Source organism: Dendrobates tinctorius, unplaced genomic scaffold (assembly GCF_039654945.1).
Source record: "Dendrobates tinctorius isolate UK_male_01 unplaced genomic scaffold, ASM3965494v1 ptg000006l, whole genome shotgun sequence".
Taxonomy (NCBI): Eukaryota; Metazoa; Chordata; class Amphibia; order Anura; family Dendrobatidae; genus Dendrobates; species Dendrobates tinctorius.
Window position 1 is genome coordinate 3,681,482 of NW_027361674.1, and position 22,104 is coordinate 3,703,585.

At 45.2% G+C, this 22,104-nt stretch overlaps 1 protein-coding gene across 2 annotated transcripts in view; it reads left to right on the top strand.

The window, feature by feature from the left end:
* Positions 1 to 22,104, top strand: part of TDRD9 (tudor domain containing 9) — a 320,208-nt gene that overhangs the window by 45,842 nt on the left and 252,262 nt on the right. Inside the window, exons 1-5 of one of the 2 annotated variants that reach the window (XM_073570208.1) lie at positions 6,159 to 6,282; positions 6,372 to 6,463; positions 15,453 to 15,547; positions 16,030 to 16,251; positions 16,666 to 16,788. In XM_073570208.1, coding sequence (XP_073426309.1) covers positions 6,185 to 6,282; positions 6,372 to 6,463; positions 15,453 to 15,547; positions 16,030 to 16,251; positions 16,666 to 16,788 — 630 coding nt within the window. In that variant the 5' untranslated portion in view covers positions 6,159 to 6,184. Of the gene's footprint in view, positions 1 to 6,158; positions 6,283 to 6,371; positions 6,464 to 15,452; positions 15,548 to 16,029; positions 16,252 to 16,665; positions 16,789 to 22,104 lie in introns of those variants that run through there. The other variant, XM_073570199.1, reaches the window with a different exon arrangement.

A 22,104-nucleotide genomic window follows, 5' to 3' on the forward strand; every position in this document is an offset into this window, starting at 1 on the left:
GATGATCTGTGGTTGCTTTGGTGCTGGTAATGTCTGGACTAAATTTTAAATTAATCTGGCAACTCATTGATTATTAAAAGTAGGAGTTTTTCTGGAAAATTGTCTGGGTGACCCCAAAATTTGGAACGGTAGTGTACATGCATTACTATTTATAGTGAAAATCCTGATCTCCTATGAATGCCAGCTAAAGGAGTCATGTGGGTCATCAGCAGACCCAAAACTCAAAGGTGCCACGCGATCATGTCACTGGCACGCTAATGGACAGGTGGACTAGCGCCTCCTTCCCACCGGCGTGTGTTAAATGCCACGGTCAGAGATATGACAGTGGGATTTAACGGATTAACACCCGCGGCTGTTAAAGGCACATGATGGCTGATGCAGACCAACGGTTTGCAGGATATGACCACGTTTGTTAAACCTTTACTGATCGGCGGCTGTTAAATATCCTGTTTACCTGGGCAAACCAAAGTAAATGATACACACTGAGTGGTATATAAATGATTGGTGGCTGCTATGATTTTCGGCAGGATGATATACTGGCTAAAATGATATTTTATTTTTTGCGCTGTGCAAAAATAATTACTATTTTTTTTTTTTCTCGTTCATTGGGTGATAATCAGTCTGTTTGAACAGAAAGATAATCATGACAGGAAGGTTTTTAACCCCTTTCTATCATGACGTACTATCCCGTCCAGGTGACCCGGACCCGTATGACCGTGGATGGAATAGTACGTCATCGCGATCAGCCGTTCTCACGGGGGGAGCGCAGCTGATCGCGTCCGGGTGTTATCACTTAAACACCCAGCACACTGCGATAAAACATGATCGCAGTGTGACGGGGGCATAGGGAATAATCGCGCAGGGAGGTGGCTCCTTGCGTGCTTCCCTGAGACCCTCAGAACAGCGCGATGTGATCTCGTTCCGACGGCCTCCTGCCTGCAGGCCCCCAGGTCTAAGATGACTGCGGGGTTCTTCCAGGTCCTGCAGGGAGGTGGCTTGACAGTGCCTGCTGAGAGCAGGCACCGGAATGCCTCCTGCACTGTGATCTGACACCGTGCTCTGCAAAGTGTCAGATCAGCAATCTGACACTGTAGTAATGTCCCACCCTGGGACGTAGTAAAAAAGGAATAAAATAAAAAAGTGTAAAAATAATTTAAAAAAAACCTAAATAAAGAAAAAAATATTCTCCCAATAAATTCATTTCTTTATGTAAACAAAGAACAAATATTTAGTATCGTCGCATCTGTAACGACCCGCCCTATAAAACTGTCCCACTAGTTAACCCCTTTAGTGAACCCCTTAAAAAAAAGGCAAAAAATAATGGTTTATCATACCGCCGAGCAAAAAGTTGAATAGCATGCAATCAAAAAGACGGATATAAATAAACTTGGTAATGCTGAAAACGTCATCTTGTCCCGCGAAAAAATGCCACCATACAGTGTCATCAGCGGAAAAAGTTATAGCTCGCGGAATAAGGCGATGCAAAAATAATTTTTTATATAAAATTTTTTATTGTATAAAAGCGCCGAAACATAAAATATATAAATGAGATATCGCTGTAATTGTACTAATACAAAGAATAAAACTGCTTTATCAATTTTAGGTTTGAGGTTATGGTTAGGGTAGGGATTAGGGTTAGAGGTGTGTTGGGGTTAGCGCTGGAGTTAGAATTGGGGTGGGGTTTCCACTGTTCAGGCACATCATGGGCTCTCCAGAGGCGAGATGGCGTCCAATCTCAATTCCAGCCAACTCTGAGTTGAAAAAGTCAAACTGCGCTTCTTCTCTTCCGAGCTCTGCCATGCGCCCAAACAGTAATTTACCCCCACATATGGGGTATCGCCGTTCTCAGGACAAATTGCACAATAACTTTTGGAGTCCAATTTCTCCTGTTACCCTTGGAAAAATTAAAAAAATTGGACCTGAGGTAATGTTTTTGTGAAAAAAAGTTAAATGTTCATTTTTTTTTTTTTTTTTAAACATTCAAAAAATTCCGGTGAAGCACCTGAAGGGTTAATAAACTTCTTGAATGTGGTTTTGAGCACCTTGAGAGGGGTGCAGTTTTAGGAATGGTGTCACTTTTGGGTATTTTCTATCATATAGACCCCCTCAAAGTGACTTCAAATGTGATGTGGTCCCTAAATAATAAAACAAAAAAATGGTGGTGTAAAAATGAGAAATCGCTGGTCAACCCTAAACCTTAACTTCCTAACAAAATAAAATTTGGTTCCATAATTGTGCTGATGTAAAGTAAACATATGGGAAATGTTATTATTTTGTGTGCCATATCTCTGTGATTTAGGCTATGTGCCCACGTTGCTTTTTTGAAGCAGAATATTCGTGAGCCGAAGCACACACCCTCTTCCCGGTAAAACGCATGCGTTTTATGAAGTGCTTTTGTAAGCGTTTCTTACGCTTTTGTTAAGCGTTTTAGCATGCGTTTTCCTAAGCGTTTTTGCAATACAATTGTATGAATGAGTTTTTTTCTGCTAAGCGTTTCGCAGCGGACAAAAACGCACCATTAGCACAACATGTGCGGATTCATTTATGATAACATGGGATGCTTTTCTTAAAGGAAAGGTGCCGCAATTTTTATATAATTTGCAAAAAAAGAGTAAGTAACAAAACATGTTGTTAAAGCAAATGTTGTACTAACCAGGATTTATGGTTTGTTTGTAATAATGTTTTAATGTAGCCACTGGGCGCTGCCATCTTGATTTGCAGATCTGTGGAGGACTCATACAGTCTGCAAATATGGCCGTCCCTGGACATAGGAGACTGCGGTCTGTCTCCCGACCCCACCATGCAGCCTCATTAGCAGAGAACTGGGCACGCCCCTGTGGGCTGCACCATTCACTGCTGTAGGTGTGGCTGGGCGCCATTTTACTGTAGCCCAGAGCTATCTGCTGAGCTCGACTTTCTGCACTGTGCTTCCTGCTCCAGCTCCACTGTCCTCCTGCTCTGTCTCCGCCTCCTCACACACAGCCCCAGTGATCTCTGGTAATCTGACACCTTTGCTTTTATGAGAGATTTTATGGCTGTCTGAGGAGGACAGTGACATATACAGCCCATAGTCTAGTGTATAATTGGGGGGGCTGGAAGTTTCACCAGTGTGGGCATATCTGTAATACTGTCTCCTGTGATACTGACTGCTGAACCTTGTATCTAATCCTCCCCTGTGTGATACTGACTGCTGAACCGTGTATCTAATCCTCTCCTGTGTGATACTGACTGCTGAACCGTGTATCTAATCCTCTCCTGTGTGATACTGACTGCTGAGCCGTGTATCTAATCCTCTCCTGTGTGATAGTCTGCTGAGCCGTGTATCTAATCCTCTTCTGTGTGATACTGACTGCTGAACCGTGTATCTAATCCTCTCTTGTGTGATACTGACTGCTGACCCGTGTATCTAATCCTCTCGTGTGATACTGACTGCTGAGCCGTGTATCTAATCCTCTCGTGTGATAGTCTGCTGAGCCGTGTATCTAATCCTCTCCTGTGTGATACTGACTGCTGAACCGTGTATCTAATCTTCTCTTGTGTGATACTGACTGCTGAGCCGTGTATCTAATCCTTTCCTGTGTGATACTGTCTGCTGAGCCGTGTATCTAATCCTCTCCTGTGTGATACTGACTGCTGAGCCATGTATCTAATCCTATCCTGTGTGATACTGACTGCTGAGCCGTGTAACTAATCCTCTCCTGTGTGATACTGTCTGCTGAGCCGTGTAACTAATCCTCTCCTGTGTGATACTGTCTGCTGAGCCGTGTATCTAATTCTCTGCCGTGTGATACTGCTCTCCTTTAATACTCTGTGCTGCTGTCACCCTGCTGGTTTTATGTGTGATTTACATGGTGGTATTGTGTATGACCTATATGGCGGCATTGTGTGTGAAGTATATGGCGGTATTATTTGTGATCTGCTAAAAGGGGACCCATTCTAGGGTGGTTCTGGCTGAGCACCTGCACACGGGTCAGGGGTAATAGGTGCAGTCAGGGGAGTGCTGGTGAAGCAGCTGAAGAGAGGGGTCTCATTTTTATCGTTACTGTATGGCTCCATTCCCCCCAGCCTGCTTCCCAGCGTCACACCGGACTGCGCCTGTCGCCTCGCTTTCACACATCGCCAGGACAGGATCTGAGGAGGGGAATGGGGTCTCTGCATGCAAAGTCTGGATCAGAACAGGCCATCAATCAGCAGAAATGTTTCCTGGATTTCTGTGCTGCTGTCTCCCTGCTCCTCCCCCTCTGTGCCCCCCATAGACCAGCGCACTGCTCTCCTGAAATACTGTGTGCTGCTGTCACTCTGCTCCCTCTACCATATATCTTTGTGTGCCCCCCATAGACCAGCACACTGCTCTCCTGAAATACTCTGTGCTGCTGTCACCATGCTCCCTCCACCATATATCTCCCTCTGTGCTCCCCATAGACCAGCACACTGCTCTCCTGAAATACTTTGTGCTGCTGTCACCCTGCTCCCAGAATCCTTGCTGCCTGCCATCCTCGGTGACTGAAGACCCCATTCCTCTCCTCAGATCCCGTACTGGCGATGTGTGAAAGCGAGGTGACAGGGGCCTGATATATGGAGGAAGGAGCAGGGTGACAGCAGCACAGAGTATTTCAGGAGAGCAGTGTGCTGGTCTGTGGGGGGCACCCTGTTCGGTGCCAGGGATTGTACATAGAGCGCTGTGTTTTATACACATGGATGGACCGTCGTCTTGTCTACTCCACAGAAATCCAGGAAACATTTCTGGTGATTGATGGCCTGTTCTGATCCAGACTTTACATGCAAAGACAGTCAGTAACTTTGCAGGCCCCATCAAAATGGCTGCTCACTGTGTTCCTAAATGTCATCCTCTCTTTTCCCTTAGCAAGCACCCAGTAGGGGAGGAGAGGAGTGACACCACACCCATGTCAACAGATTCCGCCCATACAGTGTCCATTTTAGGGCATGATCATATATCAAAATCAAACATCATGGACACTGTACACCCATAATTACTGCAGGACAGTAATGTGAGCTAGTTGTACACTAGGTTTTTGTGCCAAATTTTAGTATCTGCTCCCCCTAGTGTTAACAAGTGGAAATGCCAAACTTTTTAAAATTATTTTTCATATTTTACAAAATTAAAAGCAAATGATATATTTTTTAAGAACATGTAAACATTAATTCTTTACATTTTTTCAATTGCTGAAAATTTTTTTTTGGATGGCACCTTCCCTTTAAGCGTTTCCGCTGCAGAAACACGCGTCTAAAAGCGCTGCGGAAACGCTTAAAAAAAGCAATGTGGGCACACAGCCTAAAGGGCATGAAAACTCAAACTTGAAAAATGTCACCAAATTTCCTTTTTTTGCCACCAATAAACGCAAATCATATCAAAGAAATTTTACCAGTAACATCAAGTACAATATGTCACGAGAAAACAATGTCATAATCACTGGGATCTATGGAAGCGTTCCAGAGTTATTACCTCATAAAGGGACAGTGGTCAGAATTGTAAAAATTTTCCCTGTCATTAATGTGCAAACCACCCTTGGGGATAAAGGGGTTAAGCATGTTCATTCACAATTCTCTTTTAGTGTAAATGCAGCTGGTCTTTTCACCTATTCAAATAAAAAGTGGTGGGCTGTGACCACTGGGGACCTCCGATGATCCCAATAAAGGGACTCTGAAATGTCAGGATAGAGCAGTAGCCGGATATTCAAACATTGGAACAACTTTACCTGGGAAATCTTAGTGGCTGCCTCGGAGTTTAAAAGGCATTGTGTGCACATAAGGATGCCAGTGTTGTGACAGGTAGAGCCTCTTTTATGCTCAACCACTTTGATGCCCTCTTAACTATTGCAGCAATGCTAGGTTTTCCTTGTGTGGCTCTGCACTGACTGACCTTTGCTGCTTGATAACCCCTATGATTGTTGCTCATTGGTCTTGGAAGTGGGATAAGAACAGTTTATTGGGAGAGCAATGAAAGTCCAGTTTCGACATCCCTCCCCCATCCTTTTAGATAGAGTTCACACTTTAAATACACTTTCATACATTTTCCCTGGTTGGAGTGTTGCATGGTAAATAATCTGATCTCCATTGCTGAGTGGGATCCGGGCACATCCGATTGTTCACGGTGTCACATTTGCTCTCTATCAATAAGAGCAATTAAACAAAATGCCTGGAAGCGATTCAGCAACACTTTGACATGCAACGAATAGACAGTTTATTTCCACGGTGCAATGTAATAATCCTTCAACGAAGGAGGAAAAGAAATCTCCTCCAGCCTTACTCATCAGTTCCCCTGTGAGTTTATTTACAGTAATATTTGCTGTAACTGAAGGTTGCGGCGTGTGGCTTGTGTAATTTCAGTGTTTTGTGCTTCTCTTTCCCAGGACACAATATGAAGTCTCTTATATTGCGGAGTTCAGGCACCAGGAAGATCAGGAGATGCAGAGATGCGCCAGGGATGGCAGTAAACACCCAGGTATTCTCTCTGTACAAACAAGTCATGGCCCATATGCAATTTACCAAGACTGCCAAAATTAATAATAGTGTCGTATTTTCTCCTTCGCTTCATTGGGGACACAGATACTGTGGGTGTATGCTTCTGCCGCTTGGAGGCTGACACTAAGTGAAAAAAGAGCTTAGCTCCTCCGCTGTATACACCCTCGCCCCTATTGTGGGCGGAAATCAGTTTTTTGCTTAGTGTCCATGGAGGCACACGTCTGTTTTTTTGCTCCAGACTTTTTTCCATTAAGATTAGACGGGCAACGGATCCTATTGAAAGGGTCCAATTTCCCCAAACCAACAACGGGCGAGTACGTGCGAGTGTCCCTCTCCCGCGACGTGGGACACGATGCCGGACTAAGCCCTGACCACCCCTAGGTTTTGAAACCATGGGCTGTACAGAGGCACAAGACTAGTCCGTGCGGCCCCCACTGCTCCACCAATGCTTAGACTGCAGTGCTGCAAGGCGGCGGACGGTCCCTCTCCTCACCCCCTGAAGGGGTTAGATGGAGCTAGGGTGCCTGCACCGTCCGATTTTTTTTTTTTTTGATTTTTTTTATTTTTTTTTTTCTCCCCCCCCCCCCCCCAAGGCCCCCCTCACATACCTGATCTGGGAAGCTGAAGAGGATCGTCCGTGAGGAGAGGGCCTGGGAGGGCTCCTGCAGCGAAGATCCGGGGCTGCAGCCCTTAGCCGGCGGATGCCACCAGCCATTCTTGGCTGAGCGTGGCTGCAGGTGGAGAGCGCGGTGTGGAGCAGCCCGCGCCGGTAAGTAGTGCCTGTTTTTGCGGTGCCATGGAAGGTCCGCGTCCCTCCCGTTCTCCCCCCCGGGCAGGAGATAAATTGAGGCAGCGGCTTTAGCTGGAGCTAGGCCGCGGCCGGAAGTTCCGCCTCCGGGCTGCGCGTCACTTCCGGCCTGGGCGGCGGTGGCTAAATTTAGTCCCTGGCTTCGGACCGCGGCTATGCCGCAGAGCTGGAAGTACCGCCCCTGGAGCAGTTTATATGCTGGCGGCCCGCCCCACAACTGGTGACGCGCGATTTTGGTGTGGAGGCGTCCAGGAACGTGGGGGCACAGGACTGGGGTAAGTGCTGCCTGAGAGGCCACGCTACAGGTTGATAGTGAGCAGACCTCAGATTTCGACTCAGACGAGACCCTTGACCTGGGTGCTCCAGGGTCACGTGAGACAGTGGACAGCCTCAAAGAAGCCGTCAATCAGACCTTGGGGATTGAGGATGATCCCGCAGCGGCTACAGGGTATGAGGTGGCGTTTAAGCGAGTGAAGCGGCCGCACAGAATTTTTTTCCTCTCACCCTGAGTTTGAGGACATGGTGCAGTGACACGGGGAACGACCAGACAGGCGTTTCTCGGGTCAAAAGGCACTCGAAGCAAGGTATCCATTTGCATCGGACCTCTGTAAAAAATGGACGGAATCTCCGATGGTGGATCCACTGGTGTCACGCCTAGCCACTAAAACTCTGTTATCCGTACCTAGTGGTTCCTCAATTAAGGATCCCACGGATCGCCTCATAGAGAGCTTAGCTCGCTCAGTATATGAGGCGTCTGAATCGGCGCTCTCTCCCTCGTTTGCAGCAACTTGGGTAGCCAAGGCCATGATCTCATGGTCAGAATCATTAAACAAGGTCGCGCAGGAGCAAGAGCTACCTTTAGCGATATCGGAGATTGCGAGTCAGATCGCGATGGCCGGAGTCTACGTAATCAATGCATCTTTGGATGAGGCCAATTGCTCAGCACTTGCTGCTGCTAACACAATTTCTAGCAGAAGAGCTCTATGGTTAAGGACATGGCGGGACGATTCTACTTCTGAGAAGTCCTTGACTTCCCTGCCCTATCAGTGCGGCTGTCTATTTGGGGAGAAGTTAGATCAACTTATCTCCGATTCCACAGGAGGATAGAGTGGTTTTCTCCCTCAACAAAAAGTCAAACCACCTTTTCACCGCCCTTTTCAGGCACGTTTTCGGGCCTTTCGCAACCCCGGGTGGACCACAGCGGCCAATTCCGCCATTTCAGGCCGCCCCAACCAGGATAGGGAGCGGCCGGTCTCACATAGAACCAACCCATTGGGGAGAATGCGTACTCAACAGCCCAGATCGAGGGGATCCAGATCCCAAAGATCGTCAGCCAAATGACTCGAGGCGTTTACCAGACGACACCAGCAAGGTGGGCGGCCGACTACTCTGGTTTCGCCACGTCTGGTTCAGTGTCGCAGACGACGCGTGGGTAAAGGAGTTGGTGGCCTCAGGTTACAAAATAGTTTGTCAGAAACCCTCCAAAACGGTTTTTTCTTTCTCGTCTTCCCAGGGTGGATACCCAGGCAAGAGCTCTGTTGGGAGCCATCGAATCGCTCCAGCGCAACGGGGTCATTGTTCCCATGCCAGAGCACGAAAGGGCTCAAGGCTTCTATTCCAACCTGTTTGCGGTTCCCAAAAAGGACTGGTCTGTCAGACCTGTTTTGGACCTGAAGCTTCCGAACAAATTCATCAGGATCAGACATTTCCGGATGTAGTCTCTCCGTTCAGTCATATCGGCCATGGAGCAGGGAGAATACTTGTCCTCGGTCGACATCCAGGACGCATATCTGCATATTCCCATCTTTCCTCCTCATCAAAGGTTCCTGCGTTTCGCCATCAACGGTCAACATTTTCAGTTTGTGGCGCTATCTTTCGGGTTAGCCACGGCTCCCAGAGTGTTCACAAAGGTTAAGGCAGTTGTCATGGCCATATTGCATTCTCGAGTCATAGTCGTCTTGCCTTACTTGGACGACCTATTGATAAAGGGCCCTTCAATACGGGCATGCGAGGAGGAAAATGTCAACATCACGCTAGATACTCTTGCCCGCTTAGGGTGGTTGGTCAATGCGAAGAAGTCATCCCTTGTGCCAGATCAGAGGATTTCCTTCTTGGGAATGGTCTTCCACACTTGCCGAGGGTTGGTAATTCTCCCTCAGGAAAAAGCCCTAGCTCTCCGGCAGGGAGTTCGGACTCTTCGCAAACCAGTCCCTCATACCATTCGTTTCGGGATGAGGATTCTAGGAAGAATGGTGGCAGCAATGGAAGCAATACCGTTCGCCCAGTTCCATTTTCACCCCCTGCAGCACGCTCTCTTGTCAGCCTGGGACAAGAATCCTTTCACGCTCGATCGGCGGTGCCGACTGTCCTCTCAAGTCAGACGGTCGCTCGGATGGTGGATAACCAGTTCCTCTCTGACCCAGGAGAAACCCTTCCCCCCCCCCCCCCAGACCATTGGTTGGTGATAACAACCGACGCCAGTCTCCTCGGCTGGGGAGCGGTGTTTTGCCACCACACGACCCAGGGACGGTGGTCACCACAGGAGGCACGCCTCCCGATCAACTTATTGAAGATACGAGCAATTCGGCTGGCGCTGCAGAAGTTTCTTCAGTTTCTAGCAGGTCGCCCTGTCTGGATTAAGTCGGACAACGCCACGGCGGTGGCTTGCATAAATCATCAGGGGGGCACCCGCAGCAGAGCAACCAGAGGGGGAGCTCGTTCTTCAGTGGGCCGAAGCAAACCACTCGGTGATTTTGGCAGTCCACATTCCGGGCGTGGAAAATTGAGCGGCAGACTTGCTCAGCCGGCAGGGTCTTGCGTTCGGAGAGTGGTCACTACATCCCGAGGTCTTCCAGCGGTTTTGTCAACTGTGGGGAACTCCGGATGTGGACCTGATGGCGTCCAGAGTGAACGCCAAGGTGCCCACATATGTCGTGCGGGCCAGGGACCCGCAAGCAATCGCTGTGGATGCGTTGGTTCTGCCATGGAACCAGTTCCGCCTCCCATATCTATTTCCCCCACTGCCACTACTCCCGAGAGTCATCAAAAAGATCAAGACGGAAGGGGTTCCGACGATTCTGCTGGCCCCGGACTGGCCCTGCCGAGCGTGGTACGCAGATCTAATGCAGCTGCTCGCCGACGTTACTTGGCGACTGCCAGAGCGCCCAGATCTACTTTCTTAAGGGCCGATTTGCCACCCGAACTCAAGGGCCCTGTGTTTGACGGCATGGCCGTTGAATCAGGAGTCCTACCGCGTTAGAGGCAGGCTGATTCCAGCAGGGATCAGAGCGCTCTCTACTCGGGCAGTGGGCGCCTCTTGGGCACCATGCTTCGACGGAACAGGTTTGCAAGGCAGCAACCTGGTCCACCCTGCACACATTTGCCTAACATTATAATATCCATACTCTGGCCTCGGCGGATGTGAGCCTGGGTAGAAGGATTTTTCAAGCAGCGGTGGCGCACCTTTAAGCAAGAGGCGCATGTAGCTTGGATTGGTGAGTCAATCTCCCACCCAGGGACTGCTTTAGGACGTCCCACAGTATCTGTGTCCCCCAATGAGGCGAAGCAGAAACATGGATTTTTGTGATAACTCACCGTAAAATCCTTTTCTCCGAGACGCTCATTGGGGGACACAGCACCCACCCTATTAGCCAAGTTGGCTTCTATTTTGTTTAATTTATACGCATTTATTTATGTGATATAAGGGTAGTCTTTTTTCTGGACATGTACCTGTATTAATGCTGATTTTGTTGTCCTCCTACTGCTTGGGCACCAAACTGATTTCCGCCTGCAATAGGGGCGAGGGTGTATACGGCGGAGGAGGAGCTAACCTCTTTTTTTCACTTAGTGTCAGCCTCCAAGCGGCAGAAGCATACACCCACAGTATCTGTGTCCCCCAATGAGCATCTCGGAGAAAATGATTTTACTGTGAGTTTATCACAAAAATCCCTGTTTCACTGCTTGTCGTGTATTTCACATTGTATTTTAGGCAGATCTTCTAAGCCGTGTTTAACCGGCTCAGGATCTAAATCGGCACCTGAGTAAATGCTTGCACCGACTGCTACAATATAAATTGCTATCAATCGTGATGGCATTTAAGCAGTTAAAAACGATAAAGGGGGTTTGTTTCTGATGCCTGTCTGCACCGTGTTATAATCGCGTGCTTTATGGGTTGTTTTGGCAGCTAATGGCCTCCCACATCTGCCGTGTTAGTATACTTTTGAAGCCAATGCGGGTCTTCAGATGTAAAATGAATTGCATTATTCAAGACTAAAACTTGTCCAGCAAAATAAGCCCTCATGTGGCAAAAGTGAAAAATGGTTGCCCCCTCCTAGCAGTTAGCCTATTTTATTTAGAATTTTCATTGCTCAGCGTTTAGAAAGTTTGCTGAGCCCTTGGGCAAATTGTTCATACATGTAGTTGAACAATTCCTGCAGGGAATGTAGTGATGGAGCTTGAAGCCCTACAGGAGTCTTTCAAGAGCACAAGTTTTCCTTTTCTCGTAACCAGTGTTGCAATTAGTTGTTGCAAGGTGAGTCCAGTCATGGTGTCCATGTAATGCGTGGATCAGCCTAGGGTGAACCATCAGAACAAGGGGCTCGTAAGGTGTGTTGACATAGAGCAGATCTACTCTAACACATACATGTAATTCTATTTGGGGTTATGTCTTCACATGTCCGTGGATTTCTGCAAACCCCAGACAAATCAATAGGCGATTGCAGAAAATGTATCAGTAGATTTGCAGTGTGTGATTATAGTATGATCTTGCACACTTGTGTTCTAGTTTATCAGGACAATCCCAAATGGAGCACTCTTTAAAAAAGGGGGGGGGGGGGACATCTAGGACATTTAAAGCATGTTGTCAGGGTACACCATAAATATCCCATAATCGGGGGTCCCATTGTTGATTCCCCTTAACTACCCCAAGGTCTAAAACAGAAATTGATATCCTAAAATGTCACTAGTGTCCAAAGTATCTGTTCACACGGCCATAGTTATAGAGGACAGTTTTTACAAATGTCTATTGTATAGGCAACTTACTAATATATCCTTATTAGAATTTCTGTGGCAGTGGTAAAATGGCCTTTTTTTATACTTGCTGTAAAATCCCTTTCTCATTGCCTACATTGGGGGACATGGTACCATGGGACATCCTAGCACAGACCAAGAAACAGCGGACCATGTCGACAATGTAGCACAGAGTGGCCTGCAGTAACCTGTCATCCAAGCTGGCTTCAATGCTGACCATGGAAACGATCCTGTGTATGTTGACAGAATATGGGGAATTAAAACCTGATGCCTGACCGCCTTGGTGGAAAGAGCGGTAGCTTGAAGGGGCCGAACATTGCTCTTTTCAAAGAAGGCTTCTGCCATCACAAATCAAATCCATATGAAATTGGCTGTCTGAAGTTGAGACCCATGTAACCGGTACTCAAGTACAGGAGCAAAATAGAGTGCCCTAAGGCTTCTTATCTAGAAAGAAAAATATAATCTGAGGCTCTGATGTAGTCCTAGGGACTGGAGGAATAACATACTTGTGATTTAATGATGTCCTCAATGACAATGGAAGCCAAAACTACTACTACTCAGTACCATGTACCACCATATTTCCACATTGTAATCTATATAATCATCAAAAGGTAAGATGAACCCTGGCAGTTTGGCTGCTATAACCGTGAAAACATGTCTTTTATAGGAAGGTTATACTAGTATTGTATAATTCCATTGTGCACATACCACATTGTTCAAAAAGACATGGTTCCCGGTTCTAAGATCCCAAAACACAAACCACAATTATTAGTAAAGCCATCATGCTGGCATTCATTGTATTTGGACAAGGGTAATCTTATCAAGTACTGGGGCACACAACACTGCACAACCCTGACGCACGTTTCACCACTATTACGCCATGCTTTCTCAAGTTGAGGTGCTGTATTGGTCCCCTGCAGGACCTTTCGTATCCATAGTAAACGGTCACGTGTATCATTTGACCGGCTGCCGATTGGTTGTACAATTGTGGCGCATGCAACCCGTGGCTGGCAACACTGCGCGCACGTAACCCGGTCAGGCGTCACTGCGCACGTGAGCAGGAGCACAGCAGTTGTCATGGCCCCCAGTCGCGCACCGAGGGCGCCGTGTTGCCGGATGTGGCAGCTGCAGCAGGCAAGATGGCGCGTGCGCATCACAACCCAACCAGCATGAAAGATTTAATTTCCGCCTCATGTTTTCATCACTACATTAAGGATCGATAAGATATAAATTCTAGTGGGGTTCATTCGTAATAGTATCATCCAGTATAATTTCATGCCCACTGTTTTATCCTTATATCCACAGGATCGTATTCAGGCACGAAATCTTAAGTCATTTTGTCTTTGTCATACAAGGTAGAACTAATGTAAGAATCAATTATGCCAATTATGGAGTCCATGACACCACAGGAGACTGAAAAGAGAATACAAAACATATTAAAAACATATAAAACACACAACCAGTTAAAAAGATATAGCTGGAGGGGGTTGTACATTTTGATCATCCTCATGATCTCTTTACAAAAAAGGCGCAAAATTCAGAGCTTCATTTAGACGATCAGGTTTCACTTTTCCCAACTTCACGATCCATTTTAGTTCTCGTCTGGCTATGAGTTTTTTCTTATATTCCCTCCTCTTACGCCAGTGTGGACTATATCAGTCCCTCTTCCATAAAAGAATGCAGGGGGAGAACAGAATGGTGCCAGAGCCGTGAACAGAAGGTCTGACGGATGTGTGTTAGATTTTGCAGACCAATTCGCTAAATAAAGGACTTGACAGCAGTAGAGTGGATGAAAATTTTTGATTTTGACAAGTTTTTCCATTTTTCAGTTGAGAAGCAAAATGTAAGTAAATTAAACGTTGCAGTTAACATTTAAGGATGGGTCCTAAAAAAACCTTTTCTTTATGGATATAATTGTAAATGTGCTGTATGTGTGAAGAACATACCTTGCTAACAGCTTGTGCTTTCCCTGAACATTGTCAAGTCATGTGGAAATACCAAGTCTTACATTGTAACATGTTGATGTTTGCCAGAAGGACTCCTAGATTTTTTTTTTTCCTGGAGCATCCTACCCTTCTGACACAAGACTGAATTTATTCATGCGTGTTCGATCCCCAGTAATGTTAAATTGGATTGGATGGATGTTTATCAAAATAACCGGTAGCTGCGGATTTACTAGACGTTCAGTCGGAGATACAGCCCCAAATCTAAATGTCTCGTATTTCTTGAGTACATGGACAGCATTTGAACAAACTCACCGCCAGAACCGACATGAGCATCAATTTACAGGATGAACCGAGGACGGACACTAAAAAGTTGGTGAAAAATGAACAAACCCAGGGAAAGAATGGAATATTTGGTGTTAAAGGTGTTCTAATATGGGGATATTGTTCATTCTTATTTGTATGTGTGTAGTTTTAGCTAAAAATTATTTTTGAAATTTGGATTTATTTCAAAATGTTGCCCAGTTTGCCTTGTCTACTGGTGGTTGCTGAATGCGTGTGGACTGACGTAATCCGTCAGCATGCCTGCCATGGCAATCTTATGGCGCGTTTGTATCTTTTTGTCTTTCTGAGCTCCTCTCAGCTTTATGACCACAGATCACCATCAAAATTGACGAAACCGGAAAATTAAGTCTGCAAATGCCGAGTGGTTAAAAATTATAAATGAAGCCCAATTGCAAAAATTATTTTTTAGCCCCAAATACTTTGATTTAGAGGGGAAAAGCTTGAACTCGGAGATCCTCTTAGTAAAATGGAAATGGGGTTGCAGAGCTCCAACTGTGACCCCTTCATTCTGTGGGTCACTGGGGATCTGATATCACTTGAGAAGCTGCTAATAGCCATTATAGTCTCTGGACTTTCCTCATGTAGCAAATGGTCATTTATTTTTAATTCTATGTTGTACTATTTCTCTTCCTCCTCGAGATTTAGGAGTAAATTGACAGCTGGGTTTTGCCATCCAGCTTGTCCGTGATGTGCATCCCTACAGGATCACAAGGAAATGTTAACGCCTTCTGTTGGGAATAACAGATAAACCATGAAATGCCAAAAATGTCTTTTCACTGTTGTTTTACATATGGACTTGAAAAATATTTTACTTTTATCTTCTTTGTAAAAACTTGTCTTATCAGGCCCCCTCCGCCCGCAGTCTAACGTGGATAAGATGCCCATGTCTGAGACCGAGGTCAAATATCCTGAATTGCCCATATTAAAGAACAGAGAAGAGGTAAGAGTCAAGTGGGATTGGCTGACATTTTACATTATAGGAACTACAGGCGATGGAGATCAAAACAAAACAAACCCCTTTCTCATAGTAAATCTTTAAGAAGTAAAAGGGTGTGTGCTGGTATGACACTTTATGTGGAGAGTCACCACTTTTCACCAGATGGCACAGTGGTAGTCATTAGCCCGATGTCTGGCAGATATCCTGCATGTGCCCTACTGTATTCTCATTTACTGGGCACATGCACTTTAACTTCCTATTGTCGGATAGTTACATACCCAACGTCAGATCAGGTAGCAGAGAGACCCAACGCGCCCCATCTGATCGTCCAAGACCATACCTGTGCACCATTGAGTTGTAGGAACGAATTTCCTTAGTTGTGGATTGAGACTATTGGCCATATGTTAACTTTGTCTAGTTTTAAGGTGGCAAAATTAAGCTTACCAGTTATTGGCTAAGAGCCTCATTTTTTTTCTTCTATTTAGCTAATCACTTTAATTGAGAGCAATTCAGTTGTGATCATACATGGAGCAACTGGAAGCGGAAAGAGTACACAACTGCCTCAGTATATTCTGGATTACCACATGCAGCGCTCTGCCTACTGCAATGTAGTAGTGACTCAGCCCCGGAAGATTGCTGCTCGCAGCATTGCCACGTGGATCAGCAAGGAGAGAAAATGGCCTCTGAGTGGGATAGTAGGCTATCAGGTGTGTTTTTGGGTAGTATTATGTGTATTTATATTTTCTACATTTGCTCAGCAGTTTTTGCAACTCCCATGCAAGTATACTGAGAAAGAACTGTACATCCCAGGCACGACCCCTCCATTGATATCGGCGCAAGACGTAGCCCCTTTCCTGAGATGGATGCTAGTCCTCCACAAATGAGTCCTTCATATGGATATACCATAAATGTATGACTCAAGTTGTACAAAAAATCTTTGACATTTTTGAAAATGATTGGTTTTAACATATCTTTCCAAACTTTATACACTGAATTTGCAAAGACCCCACCTTCCAGAGACTGGGAATTGTGTGTTGTTTTTTTTTTTCTTCTCCTAAATCTGTGTGTGAATTCACCTTTTTGAAATCCTTTTTTTTTTGTATTTTATTCTTCTTTTAAAGGTCTCCCTAGAAAAAAAGGCATCAGCTGACACCCGCCTCATGTACATGACCACTGGGGTTCTCCTGCAGAAGATAGTGGTTGCTAAAAGCTTGGCTGAATTCACTCACATTTTTATTGATGAGGTAGATACTTTTGTGTTGTGTGGACAGATCTGTGCTACTTATACTAGGGGTGCACGACTCTGTACTAGAGATATCTGTACATGTGGGATTATCGTATGAGAAGAGATTTACATCCTCTAGAACAGAGCTCCGCAACGTGCAGTCCTACAGGAAGTCCTGATAATCGCAAGGCATGCTGAAAGTTGTAGTGTCACAAGAATTGAAGTGCTGCAAGTTACTGACCTCTGTTTATTTGGAGCAGCCATGCACAAACTATGCTAAGGTTCCTTACAAATTCTTTTTCGTCATAGCCACACATATGAGGGGAAATGGAGGACTCTGGTCTTACGTTTTAAGTCTGTATGTTTTTTAAAAGACTGACTTGTAGACATAAAGGCGTTGTCAATTAAACAAAAGGACATCGGTAGGTAGTACTTTGAAGATAAGTAATGCCCATTTGGTAATTTGAGAAAATCCGCTGGTCTTTGATCACAGGGTCGCAGTTGGTGATGCCCAGTTATCAACAGGTGACATCTGCAGCCAATCACTGGCCTCGGTGCTCTTGTGTGATCTACCTCAGCATCATTGCTGATTTTAGTGGTTGCCTGCAGGGGTTACATGTTGTGTAGATGGACGTCACCATTATGGCTCTTGTCGTGGATTTCCATAGGCTTTAGACAGCCCCTCTAATAAGGACTTGTCAGTTGATGGTGTGAATTGATTTGTAAGGACCTGGTCCAGTGGCAGTGTCACTGAACACTGTATGGCGGCCCTTGGACCTTCCTCTTAATGGTATTTCCGGTTCAACTTTTTATTATCCTAATAAAAAGAGAGCCACGAATGGTGTCGGGCAGGAGTTGACTCTCAGGGCTCCTCTCCGGCAGTCAGCGTTGTGGCCTCTGGACCGGTTCCTTGTTTTTAATGAATCAATTTGCACAAACCCTGTTCAAAAAGGTCCCTGTTTAAAAAAATTTGTGTGTGTGTGTATATGTGTATGTATGTATGTGTATGTATGTGTATGTGTGTGTATATGTATATATATATATATATATATATATATATATATATATATATATATATATATATATATATATATATATATATATATATGTATGTATGTATCAAGCTATGCCCACTTGAGCGGGGTTGCTGAGGGACCGTTCGGGACGCGGGTGGAGAGTGGAGGCTGTGAGGACGGAGGGATGGAGCAGGACGAAGCGTGGAGAGCGGGGCTGTGGAGGGAAAGAGCTGGACGGCCGTGGAGACGTGCTGTGGAGGGAGGGTGGTGATTGGAGAATGTGGCTGCGGAAGGAGAGAGCGTGATGGGAGAGCTGGGCTGCTGCGGTGGAGAGCAGGACGGCCAGTGGAGAGCGGGGCTGCGGAGTGTGAGGGCGGGACGGCCAGTGGTGAGTGGGGCTGCGGAGGGAGAGAGCGGGAGGCCAGTGGAGGAGGGCTGTGGAGGGAAAATGGGGGACGGCGATTGGAAAGTGGGGCGCTGCGGAAGGAGAGAGCGTGTGACGGTGGATGGAGAACTGAGCTGCTGAGGCAGACAGCGGGACTGCTGAGGGAGAGGTAGGGTTGGCCAGTCGAGAAGGGGGCTGCGGAGGGAGAATGCTGGACGGCGGATGGAGAGCTGGGTGTTTCGGAGGGAGATAGCGGGGATGGCAAGCCGGGCTGCGTAGGGAGAGAGCGGGACGGCAGTTAGTTACTATGCCCGGACAGCGCCGGACTCTTAAGCTAGTATATATATTTATATCTTTCAGGTTAACTTACCACCATGAAAGTAAAGGAGAGCATTCAGTTAATTTATACCAAACATCAGCATTCAGTTAATTTATAATTTGTGGATTCAATAATTTATTTTAATTTTCCTGTTTATCTACACTTTTTAGTTAAATATTTGCATGATCGCTCCCTGCATAATGTGACAATATCCTCTTCTGAAATCCTGAGCTTGTGATATTAAGGCCGGTTGCTTTTGAGTTGAGTGATAACATAAGCAGGGGATTATTACTTACTAGAAGAGGATAAACCAGAGAAAAGGTTTTATTGGTGGAATTTAATGAAGGATGAAATATCTGACGAATATAGCTGTTGGGAGCAAGTCGTTAAAATGGTTGACAGACACAGAAAAGTGGGACACGCAGTAAGCATTATAGACAGTATGGTCGCTTTATAGGGATGCGTGAATCGTTGTATTTTCTATTTTTGTGCTTTGGCTTAATGTTTCTTCCCTATGCCTGTAACAATAAGCACTGTTCGTTATTTCACTTGGTAAGACATGAAGCAGCGGCTCTTACAGGAGACCTGATGGTCATTTTTGATATTTAGTCAATAGTGTTGTCCCATTTCTTTATTTTTTAAAAAGCTTATGGATGCTATGTAGAAAACTCCGCTTCACCAAGCATGGCCTGTTCTTGCTTTATTGAATCACTCATTCATTTTATTGATTTATTGACTGGCTCATGAGGTAGACTGTTCCACAGATTAATAACAAAGCCTTGTCTCCTGGGGATTGAATCTTTCGTTCTCCAAACTGAGGGAAATACCCTCTTATATTTTGAGGGGATTTTACATGTAACATGCTTTTTGTATGAGCCGTTTTCTCAGTTCCTTCATTGGGGGACGCGAGCAATGTGTTTATGCTGCTGCCACGAAGAATTAGGGTGTGTGCACATGCTGCGGATTTTTCAGCGCGGATTTTGCAAAATCCGCAGGTCAAAAGACCTGCGGTTTATTTGCGGGTTAGCCTGCGGTTTGACACCTGGTAATGGAGCAGGTGTAAAACTGCTGCGGTTTCCGCACAAGGAAGTGACATGCTGCGGATTAGAAACTGCAGCAAATCCGCACGGAAAAATCCGCACCGTGTGCACTGCGGTTATTGTTTTCCATTGAAAATGATGGTACTGTACACCGCAGCAAAAACTGCTGCGGATTTGCAGGACCGGAACCGCAGCAGAATCCGCAGCGTTGTGCACACACCCTTACAGTATTGGGCACTTTCGTACTTGTACAAGTTAATCATGTCCTCCTTTTAGACGTCACTTCTCAAGACTAAATATTATTTATTCTTTTAGTCTTTCCTCATTACTAAGATTCTCCACGCCCCTTATCACTTTTGTGGGTCATCTTTCCACCTTTTCTAGCTCTGGGGGCATGCTTTCTATAAACTGGTGCCCAGAACTGAACTAAACATGAATGCCGCTCTATTCATTCTCTATTGGACTGCCCTAGCGCCGTACTCTGCTTTCTCTGACCGTCCATTACCAAATGAATTAGAGCTGTAGTCAGGCATGTGCTCTAACTTTTGGGGAAAAATTATATTTATTTTTTCTTCATAATTCTTTGCAAGTCGCACTATGTAAAATAGTGGTGCTATACGCAATTTTACAAAAAGAAATACATTTTATTTTTATATAAATGCATGTGTTTTTGGATAAAAATAAGTTTCTCACTAGGGTTTGATTAAAAAGATTGAACAAATTGTCTTCTACAACCTTTACGTATCACTGTACATAGGGAGCCCACTGATAATCTGCTGTCTACAGAGCCATCCATAATTTAGAGAGATAAGGGTCATGGGCTCTGTCGTATTAATGAGGTCACTGGAAACTCATTATGCAGTCTATGTGCAGTGACACAGAGGCTGTAGAATCCAAATGGTCCTAACATTTAAACTGTCTTCCAAATTATTATGCAAAAAGAGTTTAGGAGTGATAAGGTTAGAATTTTTTTGTTTGTCATTTAAACTCATTGATGGTGATGTGTGTCAGGGCTCTTTATATCACTGAAAGCAATTGCAGATACCTGTGCAAATTAGTTTGGCAGTTGTGTCCAAATAAAGGCAAGGCTACTTAAGAAGGCTGTTCCACATTATTAAGCAGCCTACATTTTTTGCCAAAATGGGAAAGAAAAAGGATGTGTTGGCTGCTGAGAAGCAACAAATTGTGGAGTATTTAGGTCAAGGCATGACTACAATCAACATTGCCAAGACACTTCATCGTGATCATCGCACAATCAAGAAGTATGTAGCTGATTCCCAGCACACACTTGTGCGTGCTGAAAAGGAAAAATTGAGGACTCTTTCCAACAGGCAATTGCGTCAGGTTAAAAGGGCAGCTGCAAAAATGCCTTGTCATAGCAGCAGACAAGTTTTTGAAGCTGCTGGTGCCTCCAGCGTCCCCCGAACAACAAGATGCAGGGTCCTTCAGAGGTTTGCAGCTGTGCGTAAGCCGTCCTGTCGACCACCTCTATCCACTGCACACACGCAGAAATGGCTCAAGTGGGCCAAACGATACATGAAGACTGACTTCCAAACTGTTTTGTTCACCGATGAGTACCGTGCAACGTTCGATGGTCCAGATGGATGGAGTGGAAGATGGCTGGTTGATGGACACCCCATGAAAACACGGCTAAGGCGCCAACAAGGAGCAGGTTGAGTAATGTTTTGGGCTGGAATCATGGGGAGACAGATTGTCGGCCCCTTTAGGATCCCTGAAGGGGTAAAGATGAACTCCATAATCTATGTGGAGTTTCTAAAACAGCACTTCCTGCCATGGTTCAAGAGGAAGAACCGTGCTTTCCGCAGCAAGATCATTTTCATGCATGATAATGCACCGTCTCATGCTGCAAATAACATCTGCATCTCTGGCTGCTATGAGCATAAAAGAGGACAAACTTATGGTGTGGCCACCATCTTCCCCTGACCTCAACCCCATTGAGAACCTCTGGAGCATCATCAAAAGGAGTGTCTATGATGGTGGGAGGCAGTTCACATCTAAGCAATAGCTCTGGGAGGGTATTCTGTCCACATGCAAAACAATTGAAGCACAAACCATCCAAAAACCGACAAATTCAATGGACGAGAGAGTTCAGAAGCTTCTTTCCAACAAGGGGTCCTAGGTGTAAATGTAACATCACCTAGAATAAAGTTTTGACTTGAAAACTGTTTGATTTCATTTTGTAATAAGCTGATAATGCTTATAATTTCACAATTGACCATTTTTTTGTTAAAAATAAAAAGGTTGAAAACTCTGCTGTGCATAATAATTTGGAACATGCATTTTGAGTGTTTCTTATTTTTAAAAATATACTGTTTTCATAGGCAGTTTGTTCAAAAACATTGCAATTATACTAGAATATTAGATCACTGGAAAATAACAATGACTGCAATTCATATAGGTAATTTGCAGAAAATATGAGGAAATATTTTTTGCATAATAATCTGGAACAGTGTATTGTAACCCAACTTCAAAAAATATATAAAAAAATGTGAAATACAAAAAAAGTTAGATCAGCACAAGAGAAAGCAGAAAGTTCGGGTGCAAAGCCCCTGGG